Consider the following 16,593-nt stretch of genomic DNA (forward strand, 5'->3'; position numbering starts at 1 on the left):
GCATATGGCCGGTCCTTTGTAATAGTTGTGTGGTTTGGTTTTTTTTTTTTTTTAAGATGAGTGTTCCTAGGTTGATGGTATTCTTTAAAGCAGAGGTTCTCAACGTGTGGGTTGAGACCCCTTTGAGGGTCTCATGTGAGCTATCCTGCACATCAGATATTTACATTACCATTTATAACAGTAGCAAAATCATAGTTATGAAGTAACAACGAAATAATTTTATGGTTGGGGGGTCACCACAACATGAGGAACTGTATTAAAGGGTCACAGCATTAGGAAGGTTGAGAACACCTGCTCTAAAGTTTTTATTGGTGCTGAAGAGATTGTTCCTCATAGCTAAGAGCACTGACTGCCCTTCCACAGGACCAGGGTTTGGTTCCCAGCACCCACATGGTGGCTCACAACCACTTGAAACTTCATTTCCAGGGGATTTGATGCCCTCTCTGGCTTCCATGGGAACCAGTTGCACATGATACACAGATATACATGAAGGCAAAACACCCATATACATAAAATAGAAGTAAATTTTTAAAAAAGCTTGTATTGGCTGGGTAGTGGTGGCACATGCCTTTAATCCCAGCACTCAGGAGGCAGAGGCAGAGGCAGAGGCAGGTGGATCTCTGAGTTTGAGGCCAGTCTGGTCTACAGAGCAAGTTCCAGGACAGACTTCAAAGCTACACCGAGAAACCCTGTCTCAAAAAACAAACAAACAAAAAACAAACAAAAATCCAAAAAACAAAAAGCTTTTATTAATATAGTCACAATATTCCTATGACCAAGGTCTCATGCATGGTAGACAAATGCTCACCACTGAGCTGTATTTCTGGCCAGTGAGGGCTTTAGCATTTCCAGTGAGAGGTTCCAGAATCTCATTTAAAAATATAATTTACAAATATAATAATAGCTACTTGCACTTCCACCTCTATGATGTAGAAGAGAACTTCCTTTTGAAGTGGAGGGCACAGTGCGTGCCAAGCACAAGTGCTTGCTGCCCGACTCTTCAGTGTGGGTGTCAGCTTTGGGGGATCGCCTCTGTGGTTGTGACATTTGAGACCCTCAGCCTGGTTTCTGTCTTGACCCTGCAGGGATCTGCTGCAGGCGCTGACTGAGGAAGAGCTGCACACACTGGAGCGGAGCCTCTGTGTTTCTCAGGATGTAGAGCTCCCCATCCGGGCAGATGCCCAGGCACCCAGTGCCCTGGCACCAACTTTTTCTGCCTCCCTTCCCCCTGAGGAGCCACTTTCAGCCGGTGCCAGCAACCCAGAGGAAGAACTGGCCTGCTCAATGCAGTATGATGATCAGGAGTTGGAGGAGCTTAGCCGCATGGTCCACAGAGCTGGAGATGAGATGTCATCTCTGCTTTCACCGCCCAGTGCCTGCCAGTCCCCAGCACATAGGCCAGGCACAGAGGCCAGCCCCCGAGGGGAAGCCTCTCCAGCCAGAGCCCGGCTGAAATCAGGTAGTGATGAGGAGGAAAGGGTATTCTTCATGGATGATGTGGAGGTGACAGAGTCTCCTGCCAGGTCGGAATCCCCAGGGGGTACATTAGAGTTGACAGGTGACGTGGAGGGCAATGTTCAGCAGAGAGGACAGGATAGCCAGAGTGGAGAGGTGGGGGTGGGTGCACCTTCCTTGGTAGAGGAGGAAGACCGGAGCAACAACAACATCGAGGACGACAAAATAAAGCTGGCCAACCTTGTGGGCTCCACTTCCTGCAGCTGCCTGGACTCACAGCTGTACCTGGACGGCTGGGAGGTGAGCGCAGATGACGCTGAGACCGCCGAGATGATTGCACATCGGACCGGGGGCATGAAACTCTCGGCCACAGTCATCTTCAATCCCAAGTCTCCCACCTCCTTGGACTCAGCCGTGGCATCTCAAGAAGCCACAGGCCACGGTATTACCCCATTGGAGCCCAGGGCAGAGGGGACAGCAGACAGTTCACACAAACTCGGCACTGCAGCCACCAACTGCCTCCTCCACTCCTGTGTGTGCTGTGGGAGCTGTGGGGACAGCAGGGAGGATGCAGTGGAGCACCTGCGGGAGAAATGTGGTCCAGGGAGCATCATTAGTGCCTCTAACCCTTCTGTAAGCCTAGCCAAGGCTGGGGACAAAGAGCCTGAGAGACTAGATGAGGTCTGGCCTTCCCCTGATGTCACCCTGCCTGCAGAAGATGCCTCCAGTGGGCAGGAGCCCAAAGCCCCTGCTTCCAACAAGTGCCTGGCACATACCTCAGGGCCTCAGGTGGACACAGCAAGCAGGTTGCAAGGAGAGGGTGAGGTCAAAGGCCCGTCTGAGTCAGAGACCAGAAATCAGGACCCTGAGAAGCCCTCTGTGGCCTTGGGTGACAGTGCAAGAGAAGACATGGCCCAGACAGAACCCCAACTCCTGTCGGACACCAGGTAAGCACTGATTCTGTCCTAGGGACCAGACTTAATCTCTTCTTGCATTCAGAACATGTCCTGGCCAATTCTCAAAGCACTGAGATGCTTTCTTGGCCATCAACAGGTTCTGGTCCCAGGGCAGGTATGTGGTTGATGTTGAAAGGATGTATGGACCGGCCCCTGGAGGTACCCATCTCACACTAAGTTAAACACCTTACCAGTGATTTCCAGGGTTATCTCTCAGGTAATTTGGCACAGGGTCACCCCCTTTCATCTTGGTAGCTTATTCTAACCCTGGTGTAGCCATGGTTAATGGGTGTAGGTGGGAACTAGGCATACAGCCTGCTGACCTTTCTTCACCGCCATACCTACTGGGCTTACACAGCTGGAAAGAGATTCCCAGAAACCCTGACTGTGGACAAAGCCGTGCTGAACTCTTGAGGCTACCCTTGGGCAAATTCTTGGGCAGTATCCCAAGACCCCTGGCCTTCCTCAACTCTGTACTCTCTCTCTGTTCCTTGTGACTCTTCCCTCCCTAGAAGACCCCTCCCTGCTGTGGTCTGGTGATATCAGGGTGGGGTTTAGAGTAACATGTTCCTTTAGAACTGAGGCCTCTGTCTTTGCCTCTCACCCGATTGTTCTGTCCATAGCAGCTTTTGATATGCATCCCTGTTAACTGTATGGTTTATTTTGTTTTTAATGTTGGAGGTAGGAGGAGGGGCAAAGAAGCCAGCCCAGCCTAAGTGGTTCATACATTGTTGTGATGTCTTTAGAACCCTGCCTTATAGAGACCTACCTGGACAAGGGAGGGAGGGTAGGAGAGGGTCTCCACTTAGAGGTCCTGGAATCCAACACAGATGGGTGTGTACAGGTTGAGACAAGGCAAAGGACAAAGTAGGGCACAGATGTAGGAGGAGGGTACTCTTGTGCCAGAGGGCAGAAGCTTCTGGGCCATGGGCAGATGCTCCTTCCTATCTCTCATCCCTTCCTGTGCAGCAGATGGTCACCACATTCCCTGGAAGCATGTGGGGAAAGAGCTGGTCAGGATCTTGTATCTGTCCTAAATCTGAAGGCTCTCCCGCTCCCCACATGGCTCTTTGCTCTTCTACACACTGTGGGACTGGACTCTAAAAGCCACTGTGGCAGAAGCTCCTAACCTGCCTACTCTCTAGCCACTGGTAACCTCGGATCTGCTTTTGGCATCTATGATCTTCTGACTGCGGACATTGAGAATAAGTCATACCATGCAGGCCCTTCCATGTCCCTCATCTTTTCCTGAGCAGTATTTCCAAGGGTCATCGACACTGCAGCTGGAGTGGCACTTGGTGCCCTCCTCCAGCTGTGTCACCTCACTGCAGAGTGGCCCTGCCATGTCTCTCCCCTGTGTCTCCTCACTGTGTGGAGGGGCCTGCCATGTCTCTCCCCTGTGTCACCTCACTGTGCGGAGAGCCCTGCCATGTCTCTCCCTTCACAGCTGATAGCTGTGTAGGGTGTTTCGTGGTCGCTAACGTTGCTGTGGAATTCTTTTTCCAGTTTTGTGTGGACAGGTGTTTTGGGACTCTAAGAGTAGAACTTGCAGGTCATCTGGCAGCTAACTGTTTTCCACATGCCTGAGGTTACTTCCATCCTACAAGTGTTTTTGTGAGGGGTTCAACTTCTTCATATGGTCTATGATTTTTAGGTAATTTTCTGTCCTTAGGACATAACCCATTACTATGCAGTCAGCCAATTGCCTTGTCAGACGCACACCTGTAGTTTCAGCCCTTGGCAAGCGGGGGCAGGAGAATGGCGAATTTGAAGCCAGCTTGGGCTACAGAGTGAGAACTTGTCTCAAAACCAACCAAACAACAAGAACCAAAGTTACTTGAAATTGCCTGTTCTTGCAGTGTTGAACTTTGCATCGATTTATAGGAACCACCACTTCTATTTAACTCAGTTTTAGAATGACATAGAATGCTTGCATGCTTTCTAGACAAATCTAAACAAATCAAATGTAAAGAAGTCTGTCTAGAGGGACTTTACTCTCTTGTGTCTGAAGGGAAGAGGTATTAAGTTTCGTGGCCCAGGGGTGGACATCAGGGTGCGTGTTCCTGATGTTAGGCAGATGGCTCCAAACCCTCTTCTCCACCTGGCTTCCTAACCTCCAGCCCAAGACCTTACCAGACTCTTTTTGGAGACACCCCCGCTTACCTTTACTGAAAAGCAGAGCCCAGACAAGGTTGGGCTGGTGTGCATTCAATCAGGCCCTGATGTCTCCAGGGCTACATCCACACTCCCACTATTATAGATGGTGCCGCTGTGGACTGCTACTGCAGAGGTCTCTCCTGTTCCTGAGGCAGCCCCAGCTTCATAGCCGTGTCAACTGGAATGCATTAACTTCCTGAAGGCTGCCAATGGCTACCTTGAGGCCTCTGGTTCAGTTTATTGGTGAGTGAATTATTTTCATACAAGGCTGTCACAAAAACCCAAAAATTCCTTAACGGAAGAGTTGTGTGTTTTTTTAAAATTTTGACTTGCTCTTTTTCCTATTTGTTCAGGTAACATCCAGCAAACATCTAACATCTGGAAGCTTCTCCCACCCTGAGAAGGGCCCTTCACAACATGCCTCTGCATTTAGACCCAGTCCAGCTTAGCACACACTCAAAACTCAGCTGTGGAAAGGTGAGAAAACCCACCTGGTGGCTCAGAAGACCTCCCACCTTCCAGGAAGCCTGTTTAGAAGATACAAAGGGTCTGAAGAGCAAGCATTTGGCAGGAGACCAGAACAGCCGTATGTTGGCCCAGCACTGTGCTTTAGGGAGCAGGAAGAGGTCAATCTACAGCCACCTATCTGTCATTCCTGCCCCGACACTGGCAGAACTGGAATGGGAGCACTGGTCATGTGTTCTGTGTCATAAGTACATGTCTCAGGGGCCATGCCAGGTACCGGAACCCACCCAGGAACCAAATGGATGTGGCAGGTCCTTCAGGACTACAAGGAGATGATACAGCAGTGTGTTCTCAAATAGAGGCAAGAGACCAGCCACATGCAGGCAGAACATTTGCTGAAATGCAGAGTGAGACCTCATTTCTGGCTAGTGGGACAACATTGTGACCAAGCTTTCTCATGACACATGTGGTGATCTATTTGTGAGGGCTTTCTAAAGGAACAAAACTGTGTGTGTGTGTGTGTGTGTGTGTGTGTGTGTGTGTTTGTTTGGGGATTTGCTAGGTTGTCTTATAGGATGCGGTCTGAGACTCCAGCAATGTCTGCTCATGCCAATAAGACTGCGAACCTGGTAGTTGTTCAGTCCGTAGGCTGGTGTCTCAGCAGTCCCAGTTTGGGGCTGTTACCCTGGAGGGTTCCTGGGGAACTGTTCACCTTCAGTCCATGTTACAGTCCTGGATAAGCTGATTCTAATATGGTTGGAGGACTGTCTCAACAACAGGCTAGAAGACCAATGGGAGTAAGGCCAAGCAGGCAGAAAGCAAAGTTTCCTTCCCCTCTGTCCTTCTATGTGGTCTGTGACCAGGTGTCACTCACATTAACTGTGGGTCTTCCTGCTTCAGATAACCTAAGAAAATCCCTCACAGGAGTGCCCAGCATCTTGTTTCAGTTGCATTCTGTATGCAGTCAAGATTATCCATCACAAGCGGGCCGTGGTTCTCCTCTAACTCTGCAGCTGGGAGACAAACTCAGATGCTAATGTCTGCCTCTCCCTGGTGTCCCTGAAGGGGACAGTTGCCTTCACTCTCCGCAAGCAGCAGGACTCATTTCACTGCTGTTATGATTTAATCATGGGGTTCACACCTCATCTGGCAGGTGGCCTCTGGTGGAATGTGGCATGGAGTGTATAATGAAGCATGGGTAGGCCCTGGACTCACAGGCTTCTGTCCAGTATGTGAAACTTACCTCTCTGTGCTACAAATGGGAGAGAAGCAGGGAGCTGTGACAAGAGACCTGCCTTCAAGGCTGGAGTCTCCCATTTCCCTGAAGTGTGTGTGGCTAGAAAGTGGAGGGCTGCCCCTGTCGGGACCAATGCATGCTGGAAGCAGATGGACCTGGAAGAGATTGTGGGCCCTGCTGGAGAAGCCCCTCCCCAGGTAGTCTTCTAGTCCCGGCTGATTCAACCAGCACCATCACCCAAGGGTGGTGGCACATTGTCATTGGTCAGCACAGATGCACTGACCCTGCTGAACAAATGTTCTGGAACCTGTGTTCTTTAGTTCTTTGCTTTCTGCCAGCTTCTTTCCTATCTGTTCAGTGGTCAGAGATGAACTTTTTTTTGGGGGGGGTGACTTTATTTAGTTTGTTAGTTTGGGGTTTTTTTGTTTGCTTGTTTGGTTGGTTGGTTGGTTTTTTGAGGTAGCATTTCTCTGTGTAGAGTAGCCTGGCCTAGGACTTGCAGAGATCCACCTTCCTCTGCCTCCTGACTGCTGGGGTTAAAGGCATGCACCACCACTGCCCAGAGAAAGTTGACATTTTTAAAAAGCTGGTTTTCTCCTACCTAGCCTTAGCTTCCTGACTCAAAACATTCTTTGGTGTCAACTCCATTGGCTGCTTGCCAGAGGATGAAAACCACTCAAGCCCATCTCCCACCCTGGACATTGCAGAAGCATTTGCTGTAGAAATGACACTGATCCCTTTTTTTAAACCTCTGATTGTAAGTGTGGTCCCTGTTCATTGTAAAAACTTTAAAAACAATAAGAAGACTAAAAGAAGTAAATAAAAATTTCCACATTTTGTGAATAGTTTTATTTTTCTACTAAAAGCATGATGTTGTGAGCATTTCTCCACAAAGTTCTTCTAAAACAACTCTAGGGGCTGGGGAGACGGTGGCTTAGTAATTAAGAGTACTGACTGCTTTTCCAAGGGACTTGGGTGCAATTCCCAGCACCCACACAGCAGGACGCAGCTGTCTGTAACTCCATGACTCTAATGCCCTCTTCTGGCTTCCTATAGGCAGCAGGCAAATATGTAGTACATAGACAAACTTGCAGGAAAACACCCATACACACAAAATTCAAGATGAAAAGAAACCCGCTACTCTGATTGAAACGGTATTGTGTCAGTGGACATAGTCCAGTTACTTTGTATTTTCAGTGGTTCTGTGTTGTTAGCCCTGCACAGCTTCCTTTGTTTTTTCTTTTTCTTTAGAATTTACCCCAGGGTCTAAGAGAGACAAACATGGATCCACCAAGGAAGGGGAAAAAGACAATCTCCTGAGTAAATGGGGAGCTTAGCAGGCAGGGGGAGGGTGGGAGGGAAGAGGGGAGAAAGAAAGGGGAGTGGGAAAAATGTATAGCTCAATAAAAACAGTTTAAAAGAATTTATCCCAGGGTCTAGAATCAACACCACAAAGGTCAATGACTTCCCAGAGAAGCCCTGACTTAATGTACACGGCATACATCCTCCAAGGAGTGCCCATCTTTGCCAACACAGACATCCACTACACATCTTGCCAACCTGGGAGGCAAAACCTGGGCCCCTGTGGGCTATGTGTTCTTTTTCAGTCCCTGAGACTTTCCTTGGTTTTTCCTTTGCCTCACTGTACAGCTGGTTTTCTAGTTTTTCTCTTTGCCCACAGCATCCCTCTCTCGGGTGTTCATAGCAGACACCTTTTTCTGATCCTTACTGACTGTTCACTCTCTTGTTTTGATGCCTCTGGATTTACAGATGTCTTTAGTTCTATTTTGCGTAGCTAAGTTTACACAAATTCTGGAGAATTTGTTCTCCTGTTTTCTGTTGCTCTGGTCTCTGTGCATGTTGTGTGCTGTGTTGCTCCTTATCTCCTGGTCGCCATGGTTTCTCTTTCTATCAGCCCTGCAACTGGGATGCCTAGTGTGAGGTGAGGCTTGGAACCACACCCAAGGAATTGGGCCACCTGGCCTTTGTCTTGTTTGGTTGTGGTTTTGAAATTGGGTCTTTTTATATAGCTCAGGCTGGCCTTGACTCTACAGGCTTGCTTCAGCCTCCAGGGTGCTGGGTCTGTAGACATCTGCCACCACACCTGACTCCATCCAGCCTTTGAAAGTGTCAGCTTGTAATTGCTAGACTGATGACCATCCTAACTGATCTCTGACTTTGACTCAAGCACTCGGGAATGGCCACCATTTGTGTCCCTACTTCAGAAGTCTGCCTGCTCTGTGTGTTGAGGATGACAGGAACTTCCAGGGCTACCCTAGGCTAGGCCATGTGCTTTGACTGCTTTATCTTGCAGCCTTGAGGCGGCAGCCAGTCGACGTGGAGGAGATTCTTCTATGGATCGATTGTTGAGCCCTCCTTCCCCCGAGAAGTGTCAGACATAGCAGGATGCGCAGGCCCAGGGCTGGAAAGGTGTGCACTTGCGTGGGCTTCATGGCCTATGCTTGTTCTGTCATCTGCAAGGTGAACCAATGACATTTCTCAGCCCATTAGCTTCTTGGTGGGGAAGAAGCAATGCGGCACAAAGACTTGCCACACTCTTTTGCCTTCTCCTCCCCCCTGGCCGCCCCTCCTTCAGTGCTCACCATTTCTGTCCTTTGTCACTGCTGGTACCCACCGTGGTTATTCTGACCCCTCCTTCTTTAGGATTGTCTCGCATGGTCAGGCCTCACCATCTTGGCTGTTTTCCTGATTTTGTGCTCCCTGTCACAGCTCTGGATGTTGCTGTACCAGAACCCATTTCTGCTGTGTTCCACTCTCAAGGGACAGAGGTCAACAGCAGGTGAGGTTTATGCCTCAAGCTTAAGCTTTTAGTTCAACCTCTCCTTTTCTATCCTATCTCTGGCCTCAGATGGATACTTGTCTGTCTCTTTGCTATGGTCTGAACCTTTCTGCTCTTGATGGGATGAGAACTATGACTCGTGAGCACCAGGGCCCTGGATGCTTTGGCAACTCCAGAGAGAAGCCTGCAGCCCATGCTGTGTAGACAGAATTTCCAGCACCTCAGCCCCTCTTTTCTCCAAAGAGAGGTAGCAGATTGAGGTCTCCCTGCTACTTCCAGGCCATGTCAGCCCACTTCCGGTGTCCAGCCTGGGAGGGCAGGTGGGCTAGCACATCCGTAAAACAATAGTGTGTTCCCAGCTGGCTCTGATCACACACAGAATCTCACCCAGCTAACAGATGTCAGGAACATGCCTGGTGCCCAGAGCCAACCCTAGTGTGTCATCCATGTGTCACCACTGCCTTCTGACCTCAGTGGCATGAGAAGGCATGCTCTTCCTTCTATTGCAGAAAACAGCTGCAGCCTCTGGAGCCCCAGGGTGTCTGAGGCGTCCTGGGGGCATCAGCCCTACACTGTACTTCAGAGGGAAGAGGGGGCAGGTCAAGGGACAGGAGTCACAGAGGCAGTACTACTGGGCACAAGCCTCCCCTGGCCCCAGCGTGCTCTCCTGAGGTTTCTGAAGACAAGAACCTCCTGGGGCGCTCAGCAGGGGACCAGCGCTGGGTGGGGCTGACAGGGAGACTTGATCTGTAGGTCCAGTTTTGATCTGGCTGTGGAGCTTGGGACCACAGATCTTGGAGCTCTTGCCCTCTCTGCCGTGCACACCAAGTGCTATTCCTTCGGGAGCCACCCAGGGCCAGGCACTGGGTGTTGGCCTGGACATTGCAGCCGTTATTCCTAGTCAGGTATGGATGAGATCCCATATCTTCAGCCATTATTCCTAGTCAGGTATGGATGAGATCCCCTATCTTCAGGGATCACAAAGGCCCCATCCACTGCACCCTCTGGAAGGAAAACAGGAATGTCTTGAGATGAGGCACAATGGTGCCATCAAGCCAGCTGTTCACAAGTGATATCTTGGGGTCTGACACAGGGCAAGATTAAGACTACAGTATGGCTGATCTACCATAGTCTGGCTGCATGGGGGCTGGGTTCTCCTATGAATCCCATCTTGGCACTAGTCACATGACCTCCCAGGTCGAAGGACTCCCTGGGAAGACAGTGGCAATCTGTGCAGTACAGTATATAGCGTGTATAGAGGGTCTAGCACCTGTGTCTATAAGAGGCTTCTACTAGAAGCAAGGGAGAGCCTTCTAGGTGATGGGCTTCCAGTTGGTGTAAATAGGCCTGGCCAAAGGAATGGCCATGGCCATAGGGTCCCCTGTAACAGTCCTTGCAGCCTACCCCTCAGCCCTGACTCCATCTTCTCTCTAGCCTGGTCACTTGGCAGCTCCCATATCTCATGACCAACCAAACCCTGCTCCTTATGCAGCTGCATCCTCCAGCAAGTGCCCAGAAGAGATTGGCTGGTTTCTAAGGTGGGAACTTGCTGGCCAGAGCCACTCCTCAGCTGCCTTTCCTCATCTCTGTCTGTGCACTCAAACCAGAGGACCTGCTCTCCATCCCTCTGTTTTCTGCCTCTGGTCACTGTTTGCTTCCTTGGGCTGTAGCACTTGCCCCTGTGCTATGCCATCTCTCTTGATTCTTTCCAATGTCCAGTCTCTTAATCTTAACGTTGCAGCATGACACTGTCCTCTACAAAGTTCACACCCAAGAACTGTAGTTGGGTCAAATGTAGTGACGCACACCTTTAATCCCACCATTTTGGAGGCAGAGACAAGCAATTTCTGAGTTTGAGGCCAGCCTGGTCTACATGTTGACTTCTAGGCTAGCCAGGCCTACATAGTAAAGATCGTGTGTGTGTGTGTGTGTGTGTGTGTGTGTGTGTGTGTGTGTGTATTGTATCAGCCAGGCAGTGATGGTGCATGCCTTTAATCCCAGCACTTGGGAGGCAGAGGCAGGCAGATCTCTAAGTTCAAGGCCAGCCTGGTCTACAGAGTGAGTTCCAGGACAGCCAGAGCTACACAGAGAGAAGCCTTATCTTGAAAAAAATCAAAATAAAAAATGTTTAAATAAGCTTATAGTTCTGGACTGCAGTTCAGACACACCTTACACCATGCCACCAGCACAGTTCCAATTGCTGCTTTTGCTGAGCCAATAGGGCACTTTGCCAATGCAGTCTCGGATATTCTGTGGCTGCCTTTGAGCAGACATTTCTATGATTACCCCTGCTGATCCATGGCTGCAGTGGCCTGCCCTAGCTGATTCCAGCTGCTGAACCACCTGCTAGAGCCATCCACAGTGTCTCCCAGCAAGTTCATGTGGCATGGTGCTGCAGTTCCTGTGTATCTGGATGGGACTTAGAAGCCTCGTTAGGGGAATGCACTGACTCAAGGCCAAAGTGAAGTTAGCAGCACCATGGCCTGTTGGCTGTTTTTACTCTTACTTTTTTAGCTTTTTTGGGGGGGGCACCACTCAGCTCCCAAATAAATCACATGTAGAGGCTTATTCTTATTTATGAATATCAGCCTCAGCTTGGCTTGTTTCTCACCAGCCTTTCTTAAATTCTCCTATCTATCTTTTGTCTCAGAGCTTTTATCTTTTTCTGTTCCTATATACTTTTTCTTTCCTTCTTACTCCATGTCTGGCTGTGTAGCTGGGTGGCTAGCCCTTCAATCCTCCTCCTTTCTCTCTTGTTCTCAGATCTTTTTCTCCCAGACGTCTCTTCATATTTATCTATCCTCTCTGTCTGCCAGCCCCTCCCATTTCTCTTTCCTGCCTTGCTATTGGCCATTCAGCTTTTAATTAGACTATCAGGTGTTTTAGACAAACACAGTAACACAGTTTCACAGAGTTAAACAAATGCAGCATAAACAAAAGTAACACACCTTAAAATAATATTTTACAACAATGGTCTAGAAGGCAGTGGACCTTCAGGATGTCCCCAGGCTTAGCACTGTTGGGACTTGAAGTCTCATTGTTGATATTTTCCCTTCTTCCATCCTTTCCCCAGATTCTTCCCTGTTGTGTTCTGCCCGGTGTCTGTATAGTGTGTATGTGCTTAAGTGTATTGCATGTGTGTTTGCACGCACACATATATACATTTGTGCGCATGTAGGCATATATTACATATGTAAATGCATTTTTTGCGTATCTGCATTTCCTTACTTTCTTAGTGCACACACTTACTTCATATTTAGTTAACAAGTAGTGATGTGGAGGTTAGGGTCCCATGCCATAATAACAGGACCTTCCTAAGAGCTGGTTGAGTGCTACCCTGGTCCTGACTGTCCCAGAGCCCTGTCTCCTTAATGTGTGAGCAGCATTGTAGGCTGATATCTAGATGAATCTGGGGCAGGGAAGATGGGCTCAGAACCTGGTGGGCAACCAGGACCCACAAGAGTAGTTTTGGCATCTGGAGGGAGGACTGTGGCAACTGAAAGGCAGTCTTCAGATTGGGCATCATTGTACTCAGTCCCAGAGGGGAAGGACTGTAGACTCTGGCTCACAGTAGATGCAAAGTCTCCCTCACTCCTGGTGAGGTCATGGTGATTCCAGGATGGGTAGATTTCCTCCCCAGCTCATCCTGCACAAACATCCCTCAGGTCACAGCCTGCAGGCCTACAGCGGGTACAGGTGGCGCTGATGGACTGCAGGCTCTGCCCACTCACAGAGGCCATTCCATCACCATTGCCATCCAGGTTGGCCTCTGTGAGGATGGGGCCTCCCAGACCTGCCTGATGCCTCCTCCTGTCCTCTGCCTGCATAGTCAGGGGCCAACTGTAGCTGTTAGAGCCTACCTGTTACCCTTGAGGATAGTTGTGGTTTTGCTTGCTGTGTAATTTCTGGACTTCCATAGTCAGATCTGGAGATATTTCTAGCACAGACCCCAGGAAGTCTAGGATCAGTCATGAGGATGATGTGTTCATAGAATATGAGCAGACCCTTGGTCATTCCATACGGGGACAGCTTCTATTCTATTGGCCTATCTAGATCTTCAGAGGGCTGTTGAGGCAGCCTGTGACTCCAAGGGCTGTCCTGGTGGCCTTAACTCTCTCTTCCCTGTTAGCCGAATGAGCTTTGCCTTGACTCCATGATGCAGGTCTAGGGTCCCACAACAGGAGGACTGATCTCTTCAGGCCCACCCCGCCACAGTTTGTGGTCAAGTAGCCCTCTTTTAAGGACAGACAGCATCACTTCCCCATTTTATAGATTAAGTAAACTGAAGCCCTGACAGAGGTGGTGATACATGGGAACCTTCGGCTCATACTATTTAATTTCCTGAGAGCCCTTTGCCTTGCCTGGGACCCCACCAGTACATTGGCAGCATGGGTGTGAGCGCAGTTCACAGGCTAATTGCTTCTGTGTCTTCAGACAGGCATGCCTCGGGGCAGGGCACTCTGTACTTGGCCTCAACTGGACTTGAATGTGTGGTCTTAGTCAGTAGTTGGTAGAGAGACTGAAACTGTAAGGAATGCTCCTAGCAGGCCAAATGGGCAGCAACCTCATTGCTGCCTAGAGGGAATAGAGTCTCGCCCATTTTGCCCTTGTGAACCTAGTGCCTGCTGTGCCCTGGTCACAGTCAGGACTACTTGCTGTCCCACAGTGACTCTCTATGTCTCAGAAGGTTCTTTGATTACTGGAGAATGTGGACTAAAAATCTGGTCCTTTTCCTGCCTCAGAGAGAGCCTCTGAGTGACAAGGAGAGAGGCAGGTGACATAGAATTTCATAGGTTAGAGAAGGGTGTCCCCCTCAGCCTCAGCCACTCTCACAGGGTTGGAGTCCCTAGCCTGGGATACTACTAAGTCACCCTGAGAGACTTGGTGGAGGCAACTGGGCCCCAGTATCCTTAGTGAAAATTGCATGTCACCAGAAACCCAACCCCACGGGGTGCTGTCTCTCTGAGACGTCTCAGCCTTCCTTGATTGCCTGCAGTCTGTCTTCAGGTGCTGTGGCATTCAAAGCCCGCACACAGAAGCATGAATCGAGACCACCTCTTGCTGTATTCCGTGTCCAATTTGCAGACTGAGTGCAGCAGCAAACACTCTTTGCAGAACATTTTCCTAGATGTATAAACATTGATTACAAGCTCCAACTCCCCTAAACGACTTAAGCTATAATTATATGTTAGGTACGACTGTTTCCTTTGACTGCTTCGAACACTGTAAACATGCTGCTTGCATGGACAGCTTCTACTCACGATGTGGATGTCCCCTCCCTTCAAACCACTCTATGCATTATTGCCCTGAGGCAGCTGTACTGGGATATCACTGACTGGATCTTCTTGGTCAGGTCATCAGGACATTTTCCTGCCATTCTGTGGGCAAAGGGATCTCATCTCTGGACCAGGCCATCCACCGGGGTCATCCAGTGGGTGTGAGATGGTCTCAGGAGGGGCTCACAGATTCCAAGAGTTACTTTAACACAGCACCAGACAGGGAGGATGCCTAAGGCCACACTTCTACTCTCGCGTTTTAGAGGCTGTCATAGAGCACTCCCGCTGAAGGTTCTGAGCCTTCCTGCCTCCTCTAGTTCCTAGGGCTCCTGGAATTTCATGACTTATGGGATGTCTTTTCTGTTCCTCATAAGGACACTTCAATCAAGGTTATCTCATCTGGAGATCCTTCCACTGAAGAACCTTCTGGGGTATGATGTGGGTGTGTCACACTTGAGGGCATGTGGCATTCACCATGACATCCGAATCTTGGGTTTCTGACCATTCTGCTCTCCCACTGCTCCCCAGAGGAGCCCCCTTTGAATATAGGCATGGTACCATCAGCAAGGTCATCAGGAAGAGTGCCTGGCCAGAGGCAGAAGGCTGCTGCAAGCCCTGCAGGCTATTCCGCTGCTTAATTCATGTAGCATCAGGTCAGAAGAGCCTGCTTGTGTAAGGACTCCTTTGTCTGTTCTACAGACATGGAGGCTAGTGTGTGTATTGGGGTCCTTTGGTGTAGATCTAGAGCAGGAAAAGAGAATGTTACAGGTTTTACACACTCACTGAAAGATGAGTCTGGAAGCACTAATTAGTCAGGCTTGGGACAGAAAGAGTTTTATGTTGTGGAGTCTATTTGTGACCCAGCCAGGCATGGTTTCCCCCATAGGACATTGTGGTGGTTTGAAAGAAAATGCCCCCCCCAAAGGGAGTGGCACTATTAGGAGGTGTGGCCTTGTTGTAGGAAGTGTGTCACTGTGGGGGCGGGCTTTGAGGTCTCTTTTGTTCAAGATTCCCCCAGTCTGATAGCAGTCAACTTGCTGCTGCCTTTTGGTCAAGATGTAGCTAGCACCACATCTGCCTACACACCACCTTGCCCCCCATCATGATGATAATGGACTGAACCTCTGAAACTGTAAGCAAGCCACCCCAATGAAATGCTTTCTTTATAAGAGCTGCGTGGTCATGGTATGTTTTCACAGCAATAAAAACCCAAACTAAGACAGACACTGGAACATACTCCGATGGAGCGTGAAGCTCCTAGAGGCATGCAGGAAAAGAACGTGGTGGGCCAGGTACATAGAAAATCCTATGGCTGCATTGTGCCCTGTGATAGCACAGGGTGAGGCTGAGAGGAGTGAGCAAGGGGACAGAGGTTAAAGGGACAGGAGATGAGGGGTCTGACTTTTGCATGCAAAGCTTCTCTGCCCTGGACCTGTGGGAGTCTTGCTAGAAGCTGCACTGTTTAGGGACAGCACCTTGTACAGCCTACATACTGGGCTCATCTGCGTCATGGGGTACTCCGGAGACATGGGACACTCCTCCACGAATAAATGCCTTAGGGCTTTTGTAACAAAGTGTGACAAACAGCAGTAGATGCTGCAGAGAGAAATGGTCTTTCTTCAGTCTTGAAGGCAGGAAATCAGTATCAGGGAGTCTTGTAACTGGTTCTGGCAGGGGCTGTGAGGAAAACTGTCCCAGGCTACCCTTCTGCTCCTGGTGGTGGCCAGGTGAGTTTTTTGACTTGAGAAATTGTCACCCCCAATCAATGCCTTCGTCACCATGCTGCTGTTTCTGCATGTGTCCAGGTTCACTCTTTTTATGAGGATGCCAGTCCTGATGGGTCAGGTCCCTACCCTGTTCTAGTATGACCTCATTTGCATTCATCATACCCACCAGAATGCTGTTTGCAAGTAGGACCTTCTCCAAGGTCCTGCAGTCTAGGACTTCATCATGCAAATGAATGGACTCCTTTCAACCCAGCGCAGCAAACACATCTCCCTGCTAGAGCCATGCAGGACTGTAAGGTACCCGATGTTCAGCATGCTGACCATCTGCTACGGGTCACTGCTGGTCTGCAAAGAGGATGTGACTTTGGCAGATGTTGCTAAAGCCTGTTCCTAGAAGGGTGTCCTGCCCTGCCTGTCTTAGTTTAGGGTCACCATTCCTGTAATGACCAAAAACAACTTGGGGAGGAAATGATTTATTTCTATATAATGGTTCACCATCAAAAGCAGTGGGGGCAGGAAC

At 49.5% G+C, this 16,593-nt stretch overlaps 1 protein-coding gene across 3 annotated transcripts in view; it reads left to right on the forward strand.

The window, feature by feature from the left end:
* Zfyve28 (zinc finger FYVE-type containing 28) overlaps positions 1-16,593 on the forward strand; it is a 93,235-nt gene that overhangs the window by 66,638 nt on the left and 10,004 nt on the right. For all 3 annotated transcript variants that reach the window (XM_085692032.2, XM_085692030.2, XM_085692031.2), the window contains exon 8: positions 1,086-2,402. In XM_085692032.2, coding sequence (XP_085548158.1) covers positions 1,086-2,402 — 1,317 coding nt within the window. The remainder of the gene's footprint in view (positions 1-1,085; positions 2,403-16,593) is intronic.

Source organism: Myodes glareolus, chromosome 8, assembly GCF_982192425.1.
Source record: "Myodes glareolus chromosome 8, mMyoGla1.1, whole genome shotgun sequence".
In the NCBI taxonomy this organism is placed as follows: domain Eukaryota; kingdom Metazoa; phylum Chordata; class Mammalia; order Rodentia; family Cricetidae; genus Myodes; species Myodes glareolus.